The sequence below is a fragment of the Phyllostomus discolor genome, chromosome 2 (assembly GCF_004126475.2).
Source record: "Phyllostomus discolor isolate MPI-MPIP mPhyDis1 chromosome 2, mPhyDis1.pri.v3, whole genome shotgun sequence".
Classification (NCBI taxonomy): domain Eukaryota; kingdom Metazoa; phylum Chordata; class Mammalia; order Chiroptera; family Phyllostomidae; genus Phyllostomus; species Phyllostomus discolor.
In genome coordinates, this window is record NC_040904.2 from 108,635,303 (window position 1) to 108,661,646 (window position 26,344).

At 36.0% G+C, this 26,344-nt stretch overlaps 1 protein-coding gene across 2 annotated transcripts in view; it reads right to left on the reverse strand.

Moving 5' to 3' along the window:
* Positions 1 to 26,344, reverse strand: part of XRN1 (5'-3' exoribonuclease 1) — a 158,772-nt gene that overhangs the window by 51,667 nt on the left and 80,761 nt on the right. Inside the window, exons 24-30 of one of the 2 annotated variants that reach the window (XM_028504430.2) lie at positions 24,208 to 24,323; positions 23,547 to 23,693; positions 8,704 to 8,793; positions 8,183 to 8,318; positions 3,812 to 3,868; positions 3,555 to 3,687; positions 1,024 to 1,093 (exon numbers count right to left, since the gene is read on the reverse strand). In XM_028504430.2, the coding sequence (XP_028360231.1) occupies positions 1,024 to 1,093; positions 3,555 to 3,687; positions 3,812 to 3,868; positions 8,183 to 8,318; positions 8,704 to 8,793; positions 23,547 to 23,693; positions 24,208 to 24,323 (749 nt within the window). Of the gene's footprint in view, positions 1 to 1,023; positions 1,094 to 3,554; positions 3,688 to 3,811; positions 3,869 to 8,182; positions 8,319 to 8,703; positions 8,794 to 23,546; positions 23,694 to 24,207; positions 24,324 to 26,344 lie in introns of those variants that run through there. The other variant, XM_036018321.1, reaches the window with a different exon arrangement.

A 26,344-nucleotide genomic window follows, 5' to 3' on the forward strand; every position in this document is an offset into this window, starting at 1 on the left:
TATTTGGTGACAAAAGGAGACTAGACATTGGAGGCTAAGTATACAATGAAATATGCTGATGTTGTTTATAAAGTTGCATACTGGAAACTTATACAAAGTTACTTAACCAATGTTACCCTATAAATTTAGTAACAATGAAAATAAAAGCATAATAAAAATAAATTTAGAAATAAAATCAAAACTAAAACAAAAAATAACAACCCAATTTTCTACCTCTAAACACCCTAACCTCTCATTATCTTTTCTCCCCTTCAGAGTAAAACTTCTCAAGGGTCATTTCAATTCTTTGTCTCTCCTTTTACACCTGCCATTCATACTTCAAATGACCCCCATCTAGCTTGAGCACCCACAATTGCATTAAAACAGATAATGAAGACTTTATATGTTACTAAATTAAAAAACATTTGTATTCCTCAAGTTATTTAAACATTAAAAAATGCAAAACTGATCATGCCACATCTCTGATTATGATGGCTTGACTTTGCTTTAAGGATGAAGACCAAGATACTAAGATTCTTAACATGCCCTGAAAGATGGCTAAAACATTCCTGTAAGTGTGGTCCTTGCTTTTCTCTCTTATTCTAATCTTACCCAGTTGCTGAACTTCAGAGACACCTGCATTCTTTTAGTTTTCTGAATGAGTGAAAATGTTGCTGCAGATGCTATTCCTTCTTCTTGACTACCTGTGACTTTTCCTCCATCTTGCCCTAGTTAACTAGTGTTCATTCTTCAAGTCCCATCTTTCTGGAACTATCAGATCAGCATACTTTTATAGAAACCTGAACTTCTTCCCAGGACTAGTCAAGATTTAATTAATTAATAGTTTAATCAGTTAATTATTTCCCACACTGAAATGAAAGCTTCACAAGGGTAGAAAAAAATATCTTATTCACTGCTATATCCCTAGTAACAAGTACGAAGCCTTGCACAAAATAAGAACTCAAATCATAGACAAACAAGTTATAGAAAGTCACGGGCTATATGGACATATTCATAAAGTATAATTATCATCAGGAAACAAACCTTATTGTTAAGCCTCCAGGAAATTCTTCATCAAATAATACTTCAAATAGTACATCAGCTTCTCTATTAGCTATTTAAAAACGAGAGAAAAAAATCATATGATAAAAAATCAACATGAGTTTTTGAAAATGTAAGAAGCATTAGATCTACCAAGTGGTGTGGAGAAATACAGACAGTAAAGAAAAGTAATGTAAGTTCACAGATTACCTTGCTTGTATCAATTTAAAGTAAAATATCATCTTAAATCAGATGCTAATAATGGCACTGTTAGTTTATTTCTCCACAGAGGGAATTATACTTTTCTCTTTGCCTTAGTATGTTTGAAATTATTCATACTAAGTTAATAAAAGAGGTAACTTTAGATTTTGCAATTTAAAAGGTCTTCCAATAATACAGACAAAAAGACAATGAAAATTTGAAAACTGCAGCAATGCGGAGAACGGAATGGAAAGAATGGATATTTTATTAGAAAGAAGTGGCAGGAGTTTGTGACCTATGTAGGTAAAAAGAATGGAGATGCTAAAGATGACTCCAAGGCTCTGGCTGATTATGACATGCAAGATTATGGATGTCTTAATTGAAACATTGAGTTTCATGAGAAAGACACTGGTGAAATAAATTTAGGGGCAAAGAAGAACAAATTTGGCAGAGAGCATGATGAGATATATCTGGAAAGATTAAATTTACCTGTAACTCCAAGGTAAAGTGAAATAATTAGCTACAATGTTTTGAACTCTAAGTGCAAATTAATGAGGCACGTAGCTTCAGAATTGACTGATACGCCCCCCCCCCATAACCTCCCTCACCTTTCTGTCATATCGGTTCTGTTTCTTTGACTAATAAAATTTCTAATATTGTGTTAGCTCCTGGTATGGGTGGGAAGATGGCCCCCTACTCCCAGTCCCTCATTGCCCAGGTGAAACTAGGCCTGCAGATCTCATCTGGTTGTACCTTTCAATTTGACATTTTTACTAAAAATCTAAACTCAAGAAAATCCACCTTTTAGATTTCCATTTCCTGTCTGAGGGAAGGGCCATTTCCTCAAAATATTATTGACCTTTGTTCATCCCCTCAGTGTGGAGATGACCATGGAAATAAGGTCTCAGCTGAGGCAGGTAATAACAAATATTCCCCTGTCCATTCCATGTACATGGCAGACATGGCTAATCAACGATGGAGCTCTTTTCTACTCAGGGTAGATGTAACTTTAAAACCCTTCTCAAGGCAAAATTCTAAGCAGTCACTATAACCAGCAGTAGTCAGAAGAAAGGAAACCTCCACATTATCAGTTTTCTAAGGCCCTCGTCAGGACAACCGAACTGGAGTACGATCCAGTAAGCTCAGTATCTGAAAAGCTGATTCAGGGTCTGAGCAGACCACAGCAGGAAGGATGTTTCATTACACACATCTGCCCCTTTCCACACATAGCCAAGACCCTCCTCTCTCCATATCCAGCAGCCAAAAATATGTCTAAGAAAGGGTTTTTTAAAAAAAAATCAGAGAAGGAAATTCTCTTTTAGAGTGAAGTAAGCAGGGAAGACCCCAAGAGGATGTGAAGATGAAAAATGTGGAGAACCAATGCTCAATGTTAGGTAAGAATAAGGTGAAAGTTCAAATCCCAGCTCTGCCACTTATCTGTCAAGTGAGTGAACCTCTCAGGTAAGAAAATAACACCTGAGAGCTACATGCAAAATGTAAAAGTGCCTGGCACAGTGTTGGCAATAAATATGCAGTTCTCTTAGGCTTATGGCCTGCCTGCTCTTCCTCCTTTCTGGACAGGAAAACCACAGTTGAAAGCCTGGGCCAGGGAGGGACAGTGCTGCCAGCACGGGGCCCCTCCCACCTGACTGGCTGCTCTGTGCTGGGTGGACTTTTTTGCCCCTTTCAGGAATATTTCTTCCCTTGTCTCTCCACTCTCTCATTTTTTGGTAAAAAATACAACCTAAAATTTACCATCTTAACCATTTTTAAGTGTACAGTACAGAAGAGTTAACAATCTGTTGTGCTACAGATTGATAGGTCTGTTTTATATACATAATCTAGCTGTATCAGTAAAATTCAAAATAATATGCACATTTAATTCAAATCTTTTAACTGTAAATGAGCTCACATTTCAGGTTTGGTTATTTCTCCATAGAAATCAAGAGATTACAATGACAATTAAGGTAAACTTCTGAGCAAATTAGATGAAAGCCTAACTAATGAGAAACAGTGAAAGATTTCTCTTAGTTTCATGAAAATATGCACATGTGCACCAAGGTCTTATATAATTTTAATGTGTTATATATAAGCTACCAAATTTTCATCAGTCCTTACTCAACTTCCCTTTTTTTTAATCACTCCTAGATAATTACGCAAGACAGGAAAGAATGTCCTCTGAAAACTAAAATTTTTAAAAATGAACTGAAACATAAAAGGATTTAGTCCCCCCCCCAATTTATAGTCATTCTCTGCTTAGAAAGGACACAGAAATTTGTGTTTTACTTGACAACAAAACGCAGCTGACAATACGCCAAGCACTGAGATATTACCCCCTTTAATTCCTATGATGGTTCCCCGAAGGCCCACTGGCACTGAGAAGTTCTCTCTCACATTCACAACGCGGTCAAAGAGGCGAAATTCTGCATTCCGGTCAGGAATGACTCCGTGTTGCTGTTCTAAAGGCTGAAGAGAAGGAAGCTTTAATTATTATTAACTCTGATTTTGAAGTTTTTAAATAATTTAAAGTAAAGTAAAGTAATTTACAGTAAAGTAAAAAGAACGTAGAATTCTCTAACAGAAAACTTACTCTGTACAGCAAATGAGGCTTTACCGTCACGCGTACTTTCTTATTATTCTTTCTTTGCTGAGGAAATAAAAAGTTTAAAATATTTATATCTGAAGTTCTTCAGATGCAGTAAGGAGGAATAACAAATTCTTACAGTAAAAATTTTGAAGTATAAGATATATAGAAAAATGTGAAATTATGAATATACAGCCTGATTAATTTTTATAGTATAAGCATATCTATGTATAGCCACACCTGCTTTGAGAGACAAAACATTACCTTAGCACAACATTTGATGGCTGCTAGATGGGACGGAGGTCAGGGGAGCATGGGTGAAAAGGTCAGGGGATTATGAAGTACAAAGGTAGTTACAGAGTAGCCATGGGGATGTAAAGTACAGTATAGGAAATGGAGTAGCCAAAGAACTTATATGCATGACCCATGGACATGAACAATGATGGGGGGGAGTGGGGGTACTGGGTGAGGGTGACAGTAGGGGAAAAATCAGGACAACTGTAATAGCATAATAAAATATAATTTAAAAAAAAAGCAAAAAAACCCTATATTCCCTTCCTTCCCTGTTACTACCCTTCCCAAAAGTGACTTTATTTCTAATGCAAAAGATTACATTTGTCTGTTTTGAACTTTATGTAAATGCTATCTTATCAAATGCCTTTTTTACTCAAAAAATTGTATACAATGGTCAACAAAGACTTTCTTTTAAAAGGTATAAAACACTGATCTATGACAACACCATGGGTTTTGTGGCTATTTATAAAAAGGTGGTATTAGTTTAATACAACCTTTGCTTTTGGAATCTATTGTGAAACTAGCTTTGATATTTGAATTTTTTTTTGGTTTTATTTATTTATTGTTCAAGAGAGGGAAAGGGAGAGAGAAATAGAGGGAGAGAAACAGATCAGCCCCCTCTGGCACACACCCCATCCAGAAACCTACATCTGTCAAGTTTGAATTTTTGATTACCTAAAACATGCTGGAATAAGCCCTGACTGGCTCAGTGGGTTGGGCTTCATCCCAGAAGCCTAGAGGGCACCAGTTCAATTCCCAGTCAGGGCACATGCCTGGGTTGCAGGCCAGGTTAGCAGTTGGTGGCGTGTGAGAGGCAACTGATCAATATTTCTCTTGCACATCAATGTTTCTCTCCCTCACCTTCTCCCTCCCTTCCCCTCTCTCTAACAATAAATAAATGAAATCTTTAAATGAATGAAAGAGAGAGAGAAAGAGAGAAAGCTAGCTAGCTGGAAGACTTTTGTACTGTCTTTGCTACTTTTAGTTCTGTCAACTCACACTTAACTTGAATATCAGCTTCCTTCTATCCGTGAGATGGAACAAATACTGTCTGTCCTACATAATAAAAATGTGTGAATGGTTTATACCCACTGCAATCTATGGCTACAACTCAAATTTAATTTTTTTGACGTGAATTCTTACATAATAAGAAAAATGGCAGTAGTTTACTTAATTGGCAGTCCCCTAGCTTTAGAACAGAGCTTATGGAAGTAAGTACAAAAGGACTTAACACAGCCCTGGCTACAATCACACACTACAGAGTTCGTGTATTTATACAATGTAAAACACTTCAGCCTTTAAACAGAGCCTATTCTCTTTTATTTTAGAGACAGTTCATTTATTCTTTCAACAAATCTTTACTGAGTTCCATTTATATACCATACATTGATTTTGGTGATGAGAATAAAACAGCAATCTGTTCTTTTATTCTAGTTGAGGGAGACGTAAGAGAAACAAAATAAAGGAAATATATACCATGTTTGAAGATAAAAATCATAGCAAAAAATAAAGCAGTTAAGGGAGATGAGCAGTGTGGGGAGTAACTGCAATTTAAAATAGGGTGAAAAGTGAAGGCCTTTCTGACAAATTGCCTGTTTCCATACCAGAAGGACTAACAGTAAACTGGTACTCATTGACAACAGCAACAAAATAGAAAGAATAAAGAAATTTGAAAACTACTTTAAAAAGCAAACCCAAGAACTATGCCTGGAGAATTGCATATTTAAAAAAAACCCTTATATCCCTAAGCATTAGATATCCCATACATAGTCTAATATATCCCTAAGCATTATTGCATTATAGCATTGATTAGAGGACATGACAATTAAACCTGATTCATTAGGCAAATCAATAAACTAGGGAATTTTCACAACAAACCTCAACCCACAGCTACTAAGCGAGAAGTTCTGGGGCCTGGCTACTCAAAATGTGATCACCTGCAAGCCTGTTAGAAATGCAGAATCTCAAGCCTAATCCTAGAGCTACTGAATCAGAATCTATTTTCACAAAATCTTCCAGTGATTGTTTGCATGTTAAAAGTTTAAGAAGTACTGCTCTAGGCATGGAATCTAGAACGTGTGTTTTTTTAAAAAACTCCTCCAGTACTTTTTATAATTACCTGATTTTGGGAACCACTGTCCAGTAAGGAAACTACTAATATTAAGGTACAGGGAAAAAGCAGCATAATTGATAGGCATAAAATAGATGGGGGGAGGTTAAGAATAATATAAGAAATGGAGAAGCCAAAGAACTTGTATGTACAACCCATGGACATGAACTAAGGGGGGGAATGCAGGTGGGAGGGGGTGTACAGGGCAGAGGGAGGATAAAGGGAAGAAAAAAATTGGGAAAACTGTAATAGCATAATCAATAAAATATACTTAAAAAACTACTAATACTTTTAATAATAACCCTGGCATTATAAAGTATAAATTATGTTCAGAATGTTGTATTTGTTTTAGTTTTTTCTCCTTTCCTTTATAATCCTAAAAGGAAAAACAATCACTCATAACTGTACCTCCGTGACGCATTAATAAATTTTTGTTTTGTTTTGTTTTTTACAAAAATTCCTTATTTATAGACACACATATTTTTTTTAAAATGCTGTAACCAAAACATCAGTCTACAACTTTGCATATGTATCTTCTTGTTTACAAAATAAAGGAAAAATGTGTAAAACATTTTAGAAAGCTCTGCATCCAAATGGGTTAAAGTAAAATTTGGTGACTTAAAGTTATAAACTTGTTAAGTAGAAAACACATTTTAAAAACAAATGCCTGACAAACAGATTTTACTGTACATTGGAAGAAAATTAAAAAGAAAGGCAAAAGAGAAGTGAAGGCTTACTATCCTCAGCTGAGTATCAATGGCCCTTTAAAAAAATCAAACTCTTAGCTCTCAGCCTTGTATTTTTACCTGAAGAAATAGTTCTCTAGTAGTGATTTCCCAGACTGTATTCACAGTTCTTGAGTATGTGATAGAGAATAATAATAATAATAATAATACCCAAAATAGCTAGGCATTATTAGAAGGAGTTTACATGCATTAACTCAATTAATCCTTTTCATGACCTTATGAGGTAGGTACGGTTTTATCCTCATTTTACTGAAGAGGATACAAAGCTAAGAAAGGCTAGGTATCTTGCCTAAGGTTATAAGCGTGGGAAGAGGGATGGCAAAGATGGCTTCAGAGCCCAGTTCTTAACTTACTCTGCTATTAGAGCACTGTGTTAGCAAAGCAAAACCAGTTTTTTTAAAAAGAAGGATTCCTCATTTTTCTTTTTTATTTATTTTTTAAAGACTTTATTTATGTTTGGAGAGGGGAATGGAGGAAGAAAGAGTGCGAGAGAACTTTCGATGTATAAGAGAAACATCTCTCGCACACTCCCTAACCAGGGAGCCAGTAACCCAGGCATGTGCCCTGACTGGGAACTGAACTGGTGACCTTTTGCTTTGCAGAAGGACACTCAAACAACTGAGCCATGCAGGCCGGCTCGTCGTTTTTATAAAAAGGCGAATGTGTGAAAAATAAAATCAGAAGTTAAAGAAAGGAATATAATCAATTCATTTTCTATTACAACAAGGTAGGAAATCAAAATAGTTGAAATAGTTAAGCCTACACAAAAATATTTAGTAAACGAATGAATTTGTAAGTGGGAAAGTACGCTGAGAACTAATTCTGTAAAGTTAAAAAAAATTTAAGTTCTGTAAAAACATGAACTATGTCTTTAAAGAACTTAGAATAGAAGGAATAGGAATTAACCTTACCTCTCAATCACAAACTTTCTATTTTGACTAAAATCACAAAATATTAATTCCTAAAATTAGAAACAGTACAAGCACATAAAACTTAAATGCTATGGCTTTTGTAAACTAAAGTGCATTTACATTTATTCATATAAACTTACTAATGGCCACTAGAAATGGCTGGAACTTTTAAAAAAATTTTAGGACTATTTTACATAAATTAGAAACCACTGAGTACGTTTTATTTGGTTGAAACGCAAATAAGTTATTTATACAATAATATTTAGTTCTTTTAACTTCAAATCTCATTAATATCTTAGATATTAAAATTTAGTACCTTGTGCTTTTCGACTTCTTCCTCAATTTTCTCAACAATAGCTGCATCCAGAATTTGTAAATCACACGAAGAACGAGACAAAGTACTGACAGGATGCCCCTTTAGCCAAGTAATAATTTCTTGAATTTTCTCAGCACTGCATTAAAAACAGTAATTGTTTCATATTTATTAAAAGTTGGTGAGGACTTATATAAAACACCTGATATAAACCTTCTCAAGGCTATAAACTATAAAAGATATCAAATACATAATTAATAATTAATCACCACAATTGAGACTAATTTTAAATCTAATATTAACATGAACATGTTCTCAGTAATCTTCTAGAAATCACAAAATTAATTTAAAGTACTTTAATATAAATGAAATAAAAAATGTATTAATATCTTAAAGCAAAAAACAAAATAATACAAAACCCTCTCCTCAAAAGTAATGTCAATTCTTGATAAACTATTACTGTACCTTTCACTGGAGTGACTCAGTTGAACTATGAGGCAATAAGTACCACAAATTTTGCTTACCCATTCTCATTTTCTCCAGGCCAAATATCATCTTCATAGAACACATCCTCTTGGCTATTTTTTGCTATATAACTGAATAGTTCTGGAGCTCTAGCCAAACAAAGAAACAAACAAACAAAAATACTGTTTAAAAAACAAATATATATATGGCTAACTTCATATAAACTTCCCATCAAATAATTTTGGATCTTAAGTGGACATATAAAATATATTGAGGACTGATTATAATACAGAGTATGAATAAGGGGTATGGACTAAAACATCTGGAAGTATTTATAGGTCCTTAAAAACCTCTCAGTAGCTGAAGAAGAAATTGTTTAATTTATAAACTATAATAAACTTCAATGACGTATAAACTTCAATTGCTGACTCTATCTCCTTTAGATCATAATGATAAATGTTGGTTAATGGACAGAAATAATATCTACAGGTTTTTTCCAATTTTTACAACAAAGCTGGAACATTCCAAAATACAGTAAATTAAAATATATTAAAAGTTTCTTCTAATATTCCTCAAAACTCCACTACGCCCTTCATAGTGCAGGACTTGCAAACACACAGAGCAGACTGAACACATGTTTATCTTCTGTCCCAGCCTCACTGTAAGCACAATAAAGCAAACAAAGGCACAGGCCTACAAAGACAGATGAGGAGAGAAACAGAATCTGAGAGTACATATGAGTTGTTAACAAAATACTAGAAACTGAAAACAGGATGGATAAGCCTGAACTGATATGACAGACAGAAATAAACTGTACCCTAAGCCACCAGTGTGAGAAGTTAACAAGAAACAAGTTGATTTGAACTGTGGGAGTCTGCAAAAGCTCAGGAATTGTGTGTCCCAGGTACATTTTAACGATATAGTATGGGGTGAAATTTAACAGGCTTTCAGTTGAAAATTCTATATAATTAGTCATGTGATTAATCAGCTTCTGTCTCAGCATAAGAGCTGTAGTTTATATTCATGAGAGAGGTTAACAGATATGCAGGGCTGCTCCAGCCTTGGGTATATCAGGCACAGCTAGATGGGTGGTGGGCAGGGTGTGAAGAGGAGAGGATGGGTGCCACACTGAAAACAGAGGACTAATGAAAGCATAATGGCTATACAGTGTGTCACTAGGAAGCAGGCTAGGAAGTATAACATCTTTAGGAAGCAGACTCTGAGATGGAAATAACCACACAGGAAGTTTGTTAGCATGTTCTATGGAGTCAACACCTGTGCAAGGGAAGGAAAAAAGGAAGCAAGCAGAACTGTGCACAGGAAGAAGCTGGGCTGTGATTTATTTTTAAAGAATTCCTTGGCCAGTCCCACGGAGATCTGAAACTGGGATGGCCACTGAGACTTGTCCTGAACTGGAGCAATTATATTGGCTGGGCTTTTACACCTACTTGGTGATCAGGCACTGAACCTATGGCTATTGTGGGAAGGGGATATAACTTTATTTGAGGTGGTTCTCTTCCACTAGGCTATTCCTGAAGAGAGCTCACAACTAAAGGGTATTATAAACAACAGCATATTCTTGTTGTCAAAGGTCCTTCAGTCCTACAGGAGATCTGGGGTCGGGTATGGGTGGGTGTCACAGTATCCACTTCGTAATGAGACCCCTTTTGTCTGGTTAATTTCCAAAAACAGTGGAAGTCAGTTTTGTTCTCCACAATTTTCCTCTAAGAAAAAGGCTGCAGCATACTTCTCTGGGAAAACTAGCCAGTCTCAAAGGAAAGATACATATATGAAGTCTGTCCAGAAAAAGTCCAGCCATTAATGTTTGTGTGACATCAATGTAAACTGGCAGCCAAGGACAGTAGACTGGAATGCACATGTATGAACAATGACGACTTTACTGTACTAGTCAGTGGAGTGGTATATGCCTGATGAGTGAGTATATGGGTACCATGTGACTTTTGCTTCAAAATGAGTGAGCAGGTAGAGCAACGAACCTGCATCAAATTTTGCATTAAGTGAACGTTTCTCCACAAAAACTATTCAGATGATTCAGAAGGGTGCTGGTGATTGGCAGCTCATCACAACAATGTACCTGCTCATGCATTAGGTCTCGTGCAGTTTTTTTTGAGAAACATCAAATCACCCAGGTGACTCAGTCCCCCTACAGCTCAGATTTAGCACCCTGTGAATTCTGGCTTTTCCCAAAACTAAAATCACCTTTGACAGGAAAGAGATTTCAAACTGTTGATGACATTCGGGTAAATACAACAGGGCAGCTGATGGTGATTAGGAGAACTGTATGAGGTTCCAAGATGCCTACACTGAAGAGGACTGAGGTGTCATTGTCCTATGTATGATGTTTCCTGTATCTTCTAAAATAAATGTCTCTATTTTTCATAGTACATTGCTGGATACATCCTAGACAGACCTCATAGGCAGTGGTATTTGGACGTCCTCTGCAGAAATAGCCAAGGCTCACCTGACAAGCCCCGTCAAACCATAGCAAATGTCTAATCAGCTTTTTAGTGCCTCACTCTCAAACATGACTGGACACCTAAGAACCACCAGATAAATAAAAACAAACAAACAAAAAACCGCTTTAGTATGAAAGGAAAAATCAAATCAAACAAACAAAAAGCAATTTGGAGAAAACAGAAAATGCAGAGAATAGAAGAAAATCTAGAAATACTATCTTCAGAAAAATAAAAGAAGGCATTTCACTAATTGTAAGAATGGGATATTTTAAAAAAAGGTTACCAAAGAATAAGTGCACACTTTTAAGTAAAAAATGATTAAGTTACATAGAAATATTAAAAATGATTTAAGATGAAGATGAGGAACTCTTCCATGGAGTAGAACAGAAGTATGGTAATACAATATAAAGAATGGATGAGAAGAGATAAGGAAATCAGGACAATCTAGAAGGTCTATCTACTATCTGGAGTTCCAGAAAGAGAGAATGGAAACCATGGTGAGGAGAAAATTACCACACAAATAATTAAGAAACTTTCTCAGAATAGAAGGGTATGAGTTTTAAGTCTGAAAGTAATGAACAGCAAAAGGAAAGAAAAAAGATCCATACTAAGGCACACATTATTAAACAGCACTGTAAAGGAAAAATTAAAAAAAGATTTTGGGATATGAAACTAGATCACACAAAAACGTTCAGAATCAAAATAGCACAGAGCTCCTCATGAGCAAAGGAGACAGAGAACAGAGCAGTGCTTTTCAAATATTGAGGGAAAATAATCTCCAATTAGGATTCTACATCCAGGCAAGCTGTCAAGTATCAGGGAAGAATAAAGACACTTCCAGACATGCAAGCTTTCTCAGCAAGCTCCTAGAGTTAAGCGCTACATGAAAAAGGACTATAAGTTAGAGAGAGGAAGACATGAAAGCCACGACATAAAGGAATCTCCTACACAGGAAAAATGAAGGCAGCTCCTAGAGTGGCAGTAAAGGCAAACTCTAAACTGAGGGCTGAACGATGACAGCCCTGGAGAGCAGTCAGCTGACACTGAGGAAAGAAGGGAGAAGGTTTTAGAACAATGTCTACAAGAAGAAAATGGAACCAAGAGATCCCCTGATCTGTATGAATATATTAAATTTTCCAGCGATGGCAGAGAGTTTATGGCTTGATTAGTTATGTGAACAAATTGATAAACAAGACAGAGAAAACAAACATGTATTAGAAAGGAAATGGAATTATAATACCCTAACACAGTCCAGCTGTGACAATTTACATTATCTTAATCAAGTAAACTTTAAATACACATTTAAATAAAAACTGTGATAAAACTATAGCGAGTAGGAAAATATGTATGTGAGTACAGGGAGGTGAAGGAATAGGCAGTAGGGGCAGTAGAAGAGAGCTACAGCTTGCTTAATCTTTCATGGTAGAAATCCAATGCATATGTGAAGTTGAAAAATCAAGAAAAATAGTCTGAAAATCACATTTTAAAGAAATACAAAAGTCAACAGAAAAAACAATCTAAATTTTCAGATGGTAATGAGATTGAACTGTGTCCACCTTCCCCCACAAAAAACCACATATATTTAAGTCCCAATTCCTAGTACCTCCGAATATGACTCTATTTGAAAACAGGGTTTTTACAGGGGGTAATCAAATTAAAATGAGGCCATTAAGGTGCAGCCTGGTGTAACACGACTAGTGTCTTGTAAAAAGGAGAGATATGGACACAGAGACAGTCGTGCACAGAGGAAGATGATGTGAAGACACACAGGGAGTACCCCATGTGAAGGAGGACTAGGGTGATTCATCTACGAGTTAAGAAATGAATATAAGAGGCAATGAGAAGCTAGGAAGGAGGCATGCAACAGTTCCTGCCCTAGCACCTTTGGAGGAAGCATGGCACTGCCAATATTTTGATTCTGGACTTCTGATTTCCAGAACTGTGAGATGATAAATTTCTGTTCTTTCTTAGTGGTGCACTGCGGTGGCACCCATAAGAAACTGCTACAGGTGTCCTCAAATATGACATTAGAAACCAGTGGAATAACAGAATATTCAACTGTGCATCAGAAGTAAAGATATGTCCTATAAATCTTTGTCCTTGAGTAACTTAGTTAACCTTGATACTCAGTTTTCTCATTTTTATAACGAGGAATTGAGATTTGTGATTTCTTAGACCATTTCAGCAATAAAATTCAATTCCAGGAGAGTAATCTACTGTCTGGCTGAAATTTTGAGACTCAGGGAAATCTAGCATGCCAACAGTTGTTCTACTTATCCAAATCAATCCTCTTAGCCCTCACATAGACATGCTGAGTAATGAATAATTGATGATAGCAAGTTAGGAAAATCTTAATTAAAAAGAGGGCAAATCTCATCATCCTTTTTCATTTAAAATGACATAAGTACAGTGCTTTTCCACTCTATTTTAGCCTATGGCTAAGGAGCTCCATGACACAAAATTAAGTTTACATATGTGCTTCTAGTCCAGATAGTGAATTAGGTAAATACTGTGTTCATCTCCTCCCATGACAACTGAAAAATTACAACTAAATGTAGAACAATCAACAATGAGAATTGCCTAAAGACTAGCTACAGAAGTTGTATAACTAAGGATATGAAGAAGCCACAAGGAGACTGGTAGGAGGAGTGGAGACACAGAATGAGCTGGTCCCACACCCACATGTAGCTGATGAAAACCCAGAGGGATATCAGCCGCAGAAGTCCTCCCTAAGGAGTGAGAGGTCCCAGCCCCAAACTGGGCTTGCAGATCAGGACCAAGTGCCAGAAAGGGTAGTCCCCATAACTTCTGGCTGTGAAAAGGAGCAGAGGTAGTGGCTGACTGAGAGGGAGGGCTTCTGGAGTCCAAGGCATTTCTCTTAAAGGGTCCATACACAGACTTATTGGCTAATGGCTTTGCTCTGAGCTCCAACACTGCGGCAACAGCTCAAAGGGTGCAAGGGACATACAGAAAAGAACTGAATTCTCTGGTCCCAACAGCTCTCTCCCAGACACAAGTTCTGCCAGATGCCATTGGACCTTTGCTGAGCCATCCCCTCACCCAGCCCAAAGGCACAGGCTCAAGTGCTCACAGGAACCACTGTTCCTTTGTTGAGCCATATGCCCACCCAGGCAGCAGGAAGGCACCAAATCTGAACAACCATGGACTTGGGTAATGTAGCTGGCCCCTGCCCTGGTGATTCCCTGAGACCCCTCCCCCATGATTCCCAGCAGGCTAGAATCTTTTTCAGCTCTAGTAACACAAAATCAGCTGGCCTTGGCCAGCACCACAGCACTTCCCAAGAGGCCCCAGAACCAATACACTTGTTGGCTGGCTTCAGAACACACCAGAGCATCACCTAATCACCTCCACAAATGACACGTTCAAAGAGCATACTAGGTAGGCACCAGAGCACCACTACAATGAATCCCAGTCCTTGGAGTCAGCTCCTGCACAGCAGCATGTCTAACCTCATGAGGGCCATTATTCACAGTTAGTCAGCTTGAGGGTCAATCTCAATTACTGACATTGCAACAGCAACCATGACTCGGCTACAGCAAAAGGGCACAAACAACCTAAGCAAGAAACTCCCCTGGTGCATGGAGCTAGGGTGATGATGGAGGCTGCACCACTGGGCCCCACGGGACACCTACTAATAAGGTCCCTCTCCCAAGACCAGGAGATGTAGAATATCTAATTAATATACAGAAACAAGCACAGGGAAGCAGCCAAAATGAGGAAACAAAGAAACAAGGTCCAAATAAAGAACCAGACAAAACTCCAGGAAAAGAACTAAATGGAATGGAGATAAGCAGGGTTCAAAACACTTGTTACAAGGATGGACAATGAACTTAGGAGAGCAAATGAAATCAGTGAGAACTTTAACAAAGGATATGAAACTTAAAAAAGAACCAGTCTGAAATGAAGACTACAATAACTGAAATAAGCATACATTAGATGGAATCAACTGCAGATTAGACAAAGCAAAGGATCAAATCAGCAATTTGAAAGACAAGGTTCAGAAAACACACATCAGGAGACAAAGCAGGAAAAAAAACCCCACAAGGATAGTTTAAGGGAACTTGGGAACAATATAAAGCACACTCACACTGTATGGAAACCAGAAGGAGAAGAGAAAGAATAAGGGAATGTAAACCTATTTAAAGAAAAATGACCAAAACTTCTCTAACCTGGTGAAGAAAAAAAGACATAGAAGTCCAGGAAGCACAGGGAGTCCCAAACAAGATGAACTAAAGAGACCTACATGAAGACACATCATAGCTAAAATGCCAAAGGTTATGGGCAGAGAAAAATCTTAAAAGCAGCTAGTTATTACAAAGGAGCTCCCATAAGACAGTCAGATAATTTCTCAACAGAAACTTTGCAGGCCACAAGGGATGAAAGTGATGAAAAGCAAGCACGTAAGCAAGATTACTCTATGCAGAAAGACTACCATTTAGAATTGAAGGGCAGATAAAGAGCTTCCCGGAAAAGAGGAGTTCACCACCACAAAACCAGTATCACAAAAATGTTAAAGAGAGTTCTTTAAAAAACAACAACAACAACAACAACAACAACAACTGCTCTGGCCAGTGTGGCATAGTTGATTAGAGCATTGTCTGTGCACCGGAAGGTTGGGAATTTGATTCCCGGTCAGGGCACATGCCTAGGTTGTGGGTTCAATCTCCAGTTGGGGTGTGTATGAGAGGCAACCAACTGATGTTTCTCTCTCTCTAAAAGCAATAAACATATTTTTAAAAATTATAAAAAAACCCAGCCCTCACAGGGTGGCTTGGCTGCTCAGCTGATTGGAGGGTTATCCCATACACTAAAAGGCTGTGGGTTCAATTTCTGGTCAGGGCACATACATAGTTTGTGGGTCTGATTCCCAATCAGGGTGTGTATGGGAAGCAACCAATCCATGTTTCTCTCTGTTTCTGTCTCTGTCTCTCTCTTCTCCTCCTCCCTCTCTTACTTTCTCTCACTCTGAAGGGTCAATAAACATAACCTCATGTGAAGATTAAAAAGAAGAGAACAATAAAAATACAAATAATAAAGTGGCAATAACTGCATTATCTATCAATAATCACTTTAAATGTAAAGGGATTAAATGCTCCAATCAAAAGACATAGGGTGAATAAAAAAAATGTCTACAAGAGACCTACTTCAAATTGAAAGACACACACAGAATAAAAGTAAAGGAATCAAAGAAGATATTCCATGCAAATGGGAATAAAAAACAAAGCTCGTGGTAGTAATACTCACTATATTTTTTGGACTAGAAGATGCACTTCCCCCCCCAAATTTGGGAGGAAAAGGGGTGTATGTCTTATAGTCCGAATGTAGCTTACCTTGCTTTCTGCCGGGAGGGATCAGTGGAGCGGGGTCACAAATTATTAAGTATCTTACCACATTTTTTGCTTCAAAAATTTTTTTTTCTATTTTCCTCCTCTAAAACCTAGGTGCGTCTTATGGTCCAAAAACTATGGGTATTTGTCCAGTATACCATTTTCAGGACCATAAGATGCACCTAGGTTTTAGAGGAGAAAAATAGGAAAAAAAATTTGGAAGCAAAAAATGTGGTAAAATATTTAATAATATAAATAATATAATATTTCACCAATGTATATGGTAAAGAGAATTCAACAGCAGCATTAACAACCATTATTCCTTCCAAATTGGGGGGGGGGGGGGCGGGCGCAGATGTTGCACCTTATAGTCCAAAAAATACGGTATACTTTTTTAAAAAGTCTGTATCAAGAGGAAGAGAATGACATTTCATAATGACAAAGGGATCAATCCAACAGGATATAATCCGTGCAACATTTCTGTACCCAACATACTAGTAAGTAAATATACAAAGCAAATATTGATGGATATAAAGGGAGAGATAATCAATAAAGCCACATTAGGGGACTTAAACAGCCCACTGACATCGATGGATATATCACCCAGACAGAAAATCAACAAGGAAACAGTTGCCATAAATAGCAAATTAGACCAAATGGACTTGACTGATACTTATAGAATATTTCAACCCAAAGCAGCAGAATACCCATTTTTTTTCAAACACATATGGAATATTTTCCAGAATACATCACATGTTAGATCACAATAAAAGTCTCAGTAAATTTAAGAAGAATTAAATTATAGCAAGCATTTTTTTTAATCATGGTGGTATAAAACTAGAAATTAATTACAAGAAAACTGAAAATACACACATATAGAGACTAAATAACATGCTACAAAACAATCACTGGGTTAACGATGGAATCAAAGAAAACATAAAAAATATCATGAGAGGAATGGTAATAAAAATACAACAAGCCAAAAATCTATAGGTCACACTCAAAGCAGCCGAAGACAGAAATTCATTACAATATGTGCCTATTTCAAAATAAAAAAAAATCACGAATACACAATCTAACCTTCTACCTAAAGGAACCAGAAAAGAACAAACAGATAAAGCTCAAAGTAAGCAGGAGAAAAAAATAATAAAGATCAGAGCAGGAATAAACAAACTTGTGTCTAAAAACAATATAAAAGATAAACCAACAGCTGGTTTTTTGTAGACATAAAGAAGACTGGTAACACTTTCACCAGAGTCATGAAAACCAAGAGAGTAGACCCAAATAATATGAGAAATGGAAAAAAAAAAAGAAGTAACAACTGACATCATATACAAAGGATTATGGGAAAATACTATAAACAGTTATATGCCAACAAACCTGGAAAAAATGAATAAATTCCTGGAAATATACAATCTTCCAAGACTATAGCAAGACGAACTAGAAAATCCAAACAGACCATGACCTATGAAATCGAGTCAGTAATAAAAAAACTTCCAAGAAACAAAAGTCCTAAACTGATGGCTTCACAGGCAAGTTTTACCAAACATTCAGAAAAAATTTAACATCTATCCTACTCAAATTATTCAAAATTGAAGAGGGGAGAAGCCTCTCAAGCTCATTTTACAGTATTACCCTCATTTCAAAACTACACAAAGACACTAGAAAAAGAGATTATAGGCCAATATCCCTGGTGAACATAAATACAAAAAGTCTCAACACAATTTATCAGCAAAACAGATTCAGCAATACATTAAAAAGATCATGTCATACACCACGAATCAAATGGGATTTCTGGAATGCAGGGATGACCCAAGATGTGCAAATCAATTAATGTGATACATCACAAAAACAAAATGAAGGATAAAAATTACATGATCCTATCAATAGATGAAGAAAAAGATTTGACAAAACCCACCATCCATTTATAAGAACAACTCTCAACAAAGTGGGAATACAGAAAACATATTTCAACATAACTAAGGCCATATATGACAAACCACAGCTAACCACATACTCAATGAGGAAGAGGTTAAACAGTATTTCTTATGATAAGGAACAAGAAAATGTTGTCAACTGTCACAGCTTCTATTCAACATAAGAAAAAGTAAAAACTCTCATTATTTGCAGAAGACATAAAATTGTATGTACAGAATACTAAAGGTTCTACCAAAAAAACTATTAGAACTGATAAATGAATTCGGCAAGTTAGCAGAATACAAAATTAATATTCAGAAATGGTTGTATTTTTATATTCCAATAATGATTAAGTGAAATTAAGAAAATCCCATTTACAAGTACATCAGAAAATAAAATACTTAGAAATATATTTAACCAAGGAGGTAAAAGACCTGTTCTTAAAAATGATGGCACTGAAGAAAGAAACTAAACATAGAAATAAATGGAAGCTTATACCATGGTCATGGATTGGAAGAATTAACATTATTAAAATGTCCATACTACCCTAAGCAATCTACAGAATTCTGCAGAATTTATTGGGAATTCAGTGCCATTCCCAATAAAATACCAATGGCATTTTTCACAGAACTACAACAGATAATTGTAAAATTTATATGAAACCACAAAAGACCAAGAATAGCCAAAGCAATCTTGAGAAAGAAGAACAAAGTTGAAGGTATCACACTACCTGATATGAAACTATGCTATAAGGTTATAGTCATCAAAACAGCATGATACTGGCATAAAAACAGACGCACAGGCCAATGGAGTAGAATACATAACGCAGGAATAAACCCAGGCCTATATGGTCAATAAATCTAAGACAAACAAGGCAAGAATATACAATGGGATAAAAACAATCTCTTCAAAAAACAGTGTTAGGAAAATGGGACAGATGCATGCAAAAACTGAAACTACACCATTTTCTTACACCAGATACAAAAATAAACTCAAAATGGACTAAAGATTTAAATGTAAGAAATGAAAGTATAAAACTCCTAGAAGAAACCATAAGCAAAAACTCTCTGACACAGTTCTTAGTAATATTTTTTTAATATGTCTTCTCAGGCAAAGGAAACAAAAACAAATAAACAAATGGGATTACATCAAACTAAACAGTCTTTGCAAAGGAAACTATCAACAAAACAAAAAGAGAACCAACTAAAGAGGAGGAGATATTCACCAACGGTAGGAGTTAACATCCAAAATATTTAAGGAACCTACACAACTTAACACCAAAAAGAGAAACAATCTGATTTAAAAATTGGCAGAGAACCCAAATAGACATTTCTCCAAAGAAGACATACAGATATGTGAAAAGATGCTCAATGTCACTACCATCAGAGAAATGCAAATTAAAACTAAAATGAGATATTGCCTCACACCTGTCAGAATGGCTATTCCCAATAAACCAACAACCAGTGTTGGCAAGGACTTGGAGACTGCAAATTGGTATGGCACGATGGAAAACGGTATGGAGTAATAGCCAGAAAATTAAAAAACCAAACCACCATAAGATCCAGAAATCCCACTTCTGGGTATTTATGCAAAGCAACCCTAAACACTATTTTGAAAATATAAATTAATTCCTAAATTCATTGCAGCATTACTTAGAATTGCCAAGACATGGATGAAACCCAAGTGCCCATCAATAGATGAGTGGATAAAAAGCTTTGTGTACACACACACACACACACACACACACGATACACATACATACATAGTAGAATATTACTTGGCCATAAGAAAGAACAAACTCTTACCATTTGCAACAGCACTGATGAACCTAGGTGGTTTTATGCAAGTAAGTCAGACAGAGAAAGCCAAATGCCACATGATTTCACTCATATGTGGAATCTAATGAACAAACTGAACTCACAAGGAAAATAGACACAGACTCACAGACAGAGAGCAGGATGACAGTGAGGAGGAGCAGGGAGGTTAGAGATGGAGGGATCAAGCAAAAAGGAAAAAGGGCTCATGGACACGGACCACAGTGTGATTTTTGGGGGGTCACGTAAGGGGAGGGAGGTACTGGAAAAAAATACAGCAAAAATTGTTTTAATTACAAAGTAAAATAAATGAACTAAGAAAACAGAAACAAACTTATAGGCATAGAGACTTGGGAGGCTGGATAAAAGGTGATGGGATTAAGAACTACAAATTAGTAGTTAAAAAATAGTCAGAGGGCTATAAAGTACAACACAGGGAATGTAGTCAATAATATTGCAATAACTGTGTACGATGTCAGGTGAGTTCTAGACTTAATCAAGGGGATCACTTCAGAAGTTACATAAATGTCTAAACACTAGCTGTACACCTGAGGGTAAGAGAATACTGAATGTGAACTGTAGTTGAGTTTTTTTTTTTCATTTTTTAAAGACAATTAAAACAACTCTCTAGGGGAAAATGCATATAAAATAAAGTCCTAAACGTTTTACTGAGGTCAATAATCATACAATTAGTCTGTAGAACTGCTACACAATTTTCTCAATCTTCATTTCTTTATCTCCACCCCAGCAACCCAGGAACCACACGTGAGGAAGCATGACTGTGAAATCCTACTGCAGTTTGAGAGGCACTGCTTTAAACTCCTTAATCTAAGATAGTGCTTCCTCCTTTGAGGCCTGGACTTTCTGTAGTTTATTTACTCACAAATCTTTCCAGATACCTTCCCTCCACCCCAATTTAGAATCTGAGCCAACCATTCTGCTTCCCTGCTGCTCACAGCAACCTTGATTCATCCTTGACATTCTTACCTCATGTGTAAAAAACTAATAATTTGCTCAAAATAATATAGCAACTGTGAAACTTTGTATCTTCTAACATTTTCTGTCGCCCTTTGGTTCCAAATACTTCAATTCCTTTTTTTGAAATCTTTGCTTACAACAAATATACTTTATGTCTAGAATTACAAGAGAAACTGTTAAAAGTATCATTGGGTTGTGACATAAAGACTTTTCCAAAGACGCGGAGCACACACGTGCTGAAGGGCAGTGTTGGCCTTTCACCTGTCCCTTCTGGTTGGTGCTGGGATGGGGTAGTGGGTGGGCTGGCAGGGTTCCTGCACATGTAGTCAGAAAAGGGGCCAAGGAGCTGCTGGAGTCCCAGCCCATCCTGGGTGCCAAACCAGAACGCCAATCTGCTGGTCCCTCAACACAAAGGCTCCAATAGTCATTGGGCTAGACCTGCTCCTGGGTGACTGCTGTGGTTGAAAAGCACTTCTAACAGGGTTAGAAGGGTGGGAACCAAGCAAATGGGTAGTTACGGGTCCTGGGAATGGTTTAGGTAACAAACGGCTCCTGCCCTGACACTACCAACATAAAATGATGTTGGTATTGGAAAGATGAGTAAGAATTCCAAATCCAATCAACATTAGTTTTAGTACATTGGTAAATGTGTAGAAATCTGCACTGCGTTAAACTGGGAACCGAAGAGTACCTGTTTTTGGCTGCTTTATTGAGGATTTACTAATAATAACAACTGAGGACTTGGTAGGTTTCTGAAACAAGAAAAAGATTTTTTTTTTTAGCATTCTCAGAAAGAAGACAAAAAAAGACCAGATTATACAGTGTGACAAAGACAATCTCTTAAATAAATGGTGTTGAGAACACTGGACAGATAAATGGAAAGAAAAGAGAGGAAAGAGGAAAGAGAGAAAAAGAGAAAGAAAGAAAGAAAGAAAGAAAGAAAGAAAGAAAGAAAGAAAGAAAGAAGCCACACCATTTTTTACACTACGTAGAAAAATAAACTCGAAATGCATTAGAAAATAAAATTTAACACAGAATACCATAAAACTCCTAGTAGAAAACATAGGTAGTAAAATCTTTCACATCACCATCCATAATGGGTATTTTAGTACATCTCCCGAGGAAGGGAAACAAAAGAAAAAATAAACAAATGAGACATCAAACTAAAAAGTTTTTGCACAGAGGAAAAATATCAACAAAACAAAAAGACAACCTATTGAATGGAAGAAATTCACCAAGATATACAATTAGGGGGTTAATGTGCAAAATTTATGAAGAACTCACACATTTTAACACCAAAAACACCCAAACAATCCAATTTTTAATAGTACAGAGGAGCTGAAGAGATATTTCTCCAATGAGGACATATTAACGGTCAATAAACACATAAAAAGTTGTTCCACATCACTAATCATCACAGAAATGTGAATTAAAACCACAGTGAGTTATCACCTCACAACTGTCAGAATGGAGAAAAGGGAACTTTTGAGCACTGGTGGTATGATTATAAACTGGTGAAGCCACCATGGAAAACAGTATAGAGGTTCCTCAAAAAATAAACTATTATGTGACTTGGCAATCCCATTTCTGAATATTTGAAGAAATCTAAAACACTAATTTGAAAAGGCATAGGCACCTCTATATTCAATGTAGCATTATTTTCCATAGCCAAGATATGAAAGCAAACTAAGTGTCCATCGACAGAAAATGGATAAAGAAGATGTGGTACATATACAGTGTGGGATATTCCTCAGCCATAAAAAAGCATGACATCTCACCATTTGCGACATTATGGATGGACCTAGAGGGTACTATGCTCAATGACATAAGTCACACAGAGAAAGACAAATACCACATGACTTCTCTTATATGTAGAATCTAAAACATAAATGAATGAAACAAACTTATACATACACAGAACATTTTGATGGTGGCCAGATAGACATGGGTGTTTTGGGTATGGATAAAAAAAGGGCAGGTATGAAGAAATACAAGTTGGCAATTATGAAAATAGCCTCAAGGATACAAAATATAACATAGGGAATATAGTCAATATAATTGTAAAAGTATGTATAGTATCAGGTGGGTACTAGACTTTTTGGGATGATCGCTTTGAAAGTTATATAAATGTCTAATCACTATGTTGTATATCTGAAACTAACATAGTATTGTATGTCAACTGTATTAAAAAAACCTTTTTTAAATTAAAATAAATAAATCTCTGCCATGCCAAAAATATTCATATATAATACACGTCAAATTTTCCTGAAAGAAACATTTTTCCTCTAAAATTGCTATCAGTAAGGCAAAATTATTATTTACATTCCTATGTTTCCGGATATCCAGTAGCATCTTGTTCAGCACTTACCTCTCTATGTACTCTGCAAGAAGCTGTTCTGCGGCAGATGAATACATCCATTCATTTCCAACTTTCTTTGTATATCCAGGTACCTCTTCATTTTTTTTGTTGAACTTGAGATTCAAACCCACATTTGCTTTATGGTCTCCATGAGGGCTAAATTTAAACCACATAAACACATACAAGTTTTAACATCTTGTGTAAAGAACAAAAAGTTTTGCTTTCAATTCTTAGAAAAACTTAGTTTTGATTGTCCTCTGTATTTTAATTACCACAGTTATTTCCAAAGTAGCAGTAATTAAAAAAAAAAAGAGGAAAAGCTTCAAAATCCAAGTTAACAAAGCATTAAGAGTTAACATATATTATGTAATTAGACAGGAGAGTGAAATAAGAAAATGCAGGGAAATATATTATTGAGATTCACACACACCTTGATACCTTATTTCAAGGTTCAATTTGTTAGCTGCTAAAAATAACAATTGTCTTTTCAACCACTGATAACATGCGTCATTTAGATAACATATTACCATCAGAGGATTTTATGCATAATTTTTAAGGACAAGTCACAGCAATTAATGAGAGAAAATATATATGGAAATATTAACCGCTTTATCTTTATCATTCAATTTTTTCTGCCACTTTTAAATAAATTTCTTTAACATAAACTTACTTTCTCCTAGATCCTCTTCCAATAAAAATACTTCCTGTAAACCTTGAAACAAGGTATCCACTCACTCCAAGGCGACTGGCCAACACATATCCTGGGTTGTACTTTATAGAATATTTCTTTAAATATAAAAACAAAAAAGTCAATTACAGAAACACAAATCATTCAATGTTATTTCTTTATGTTTGAAGTTTGGAGGTATCCAAGACAAGATTAGTCATTGGACTGTGGCTATATAAAAATTCTCAAAAGTAAGTGATCACTTCCCTTTCTTTTTAAAGGATCTGTAGGCAGAATTTCTCTGCTCTTCCTCCTCCTTAAAGGATAGAATTTCCAAGGGCCGAAAAAGGAAGAGGAAATGTACAGTTTGTGAACCTGTCTCAAGAAATAAACTCTACTCTAAATACTAAGTGGCAAACACTGCAGCTAAGAATTATATTTTACAAAAATTAACTTTTATATTCCAAGTAGGGCTTAGTAAAGTACCTGGGACAAAATGAGGCCCTGATAATTATTGTAATCAATAAAACATAAGTATGTCATCAAAATAGCTGCTACTGAACAAAATTAACAGTATACTTCATAGATGGATATAAATAATACTTGTTTCTCCTAATATTTATGATCACATGAAAGTAACAAGTATGTGTAAGTTTATAATTAACACAGTCAATAAAATGTAATCTTAAGGAAAGAAACCATGCAGACTGTAAATTTTTTATAAAAAATGAGACCACATAATTTCTAACCAGGAAGCAAACTGAAAACCCAGCACTGAGTGTGGTGAGTGACCACACCCTTCTAACAGTGTACAGAATGATGCACACTTATTTCACATGGGTTTCAGGTGCTCCACTTACACTAATGAATATATAAATAAATAAATGTACTATGTTTACATGAGTTATATATCTTACATAAACATTTTATATGAATATAAGGACATTTCATCACCTATATATAAAACTTCAGAGATTGGTAAGGAATTAATTCCGACACCATTATTTTCTTAATAACCATGTCTAAAATCACTTTGAAATGGACAAATATTTTTAGTGGTCTGGAATATAAAGATACTATTAAAATATATTAATAGGCTATTAAAGAATATGACACAGTTTCTCCATCAAGAACCTTATCAGATTGGGAAATAACACAGACAAATCAAGTATGCTTTCCAAAACAGAGTAAAAATTGAGGTAGGTATTCTCTATCACAGGTAGTACCACTTTTCTAATAATCATTAAGTTACAATAATCGGCACAGGCTACTAGAATTCGGTGTTTAGGTGCCAAGGGTGCCAACTGTCCTGCGAGATAAAAGATGTAGTTGTCCAGCCCAAAATACCAATAGTACTCCTCTTGAGAAATACTAGGTTATAGTATAATCAAAATTAATTAAAACCATACAAATATCCTAGAACATGTAAAATAAACAGCCAAGAAACATTAGGTAAGAGAAGGAAGGCCTCAACAGAAGTTAAAGGTACGTAAAGAAAAAGTATCTTGAAGAAGGCCCACATAGCAACATCATTGTATACTAGAAGTGAGCAGGCTCCTAGAAAAAGGCAGGCATGAAGGAATGAATCAAAGTTCTTCCAATGACATCCAGAACAAAACTCCAACTTCTTTATCTAAAGGGCCACTCTCCTGGTTTCCTGACTGCTTTCTGGATTCTTCCTCCAAAAGAGGCCTGATGGTAAGATTTCAGGAACTTTTCTGCCTTCCCTGAAGTTTCCTCATAGGTATGCTGATGCCTAATGTCTTAAATTCATCCCACAGGATAAGCTTTAGATTTTACCATTAGAGAAAATAAAAGTACCAATAGCTGGCTGCTTGTGAATTAATTTTAGTCAAGTTAATTATCCAATCAATAAGCAAAAATAACAGATACCAGCATCCTCCCCTTATTTTAACAGGGAAAAATAAAAGGAGGCCAGTAAACATCTTTGGAGAAATAGGTCCTGAGTAAGGATGCTGTGACCTTACATGAAATTTCCTAATTTCCTGAAGGGGCTGCTCATCTTTAGCTGAGTAGAGACATTTAATTTGTACAGGAAGGCTATGTGTCACTGTAACTAAAAATATAGGCTTTAATTATGAAACATTGAAAAAACCCAAGTTTATTCCCAGAGGGCATG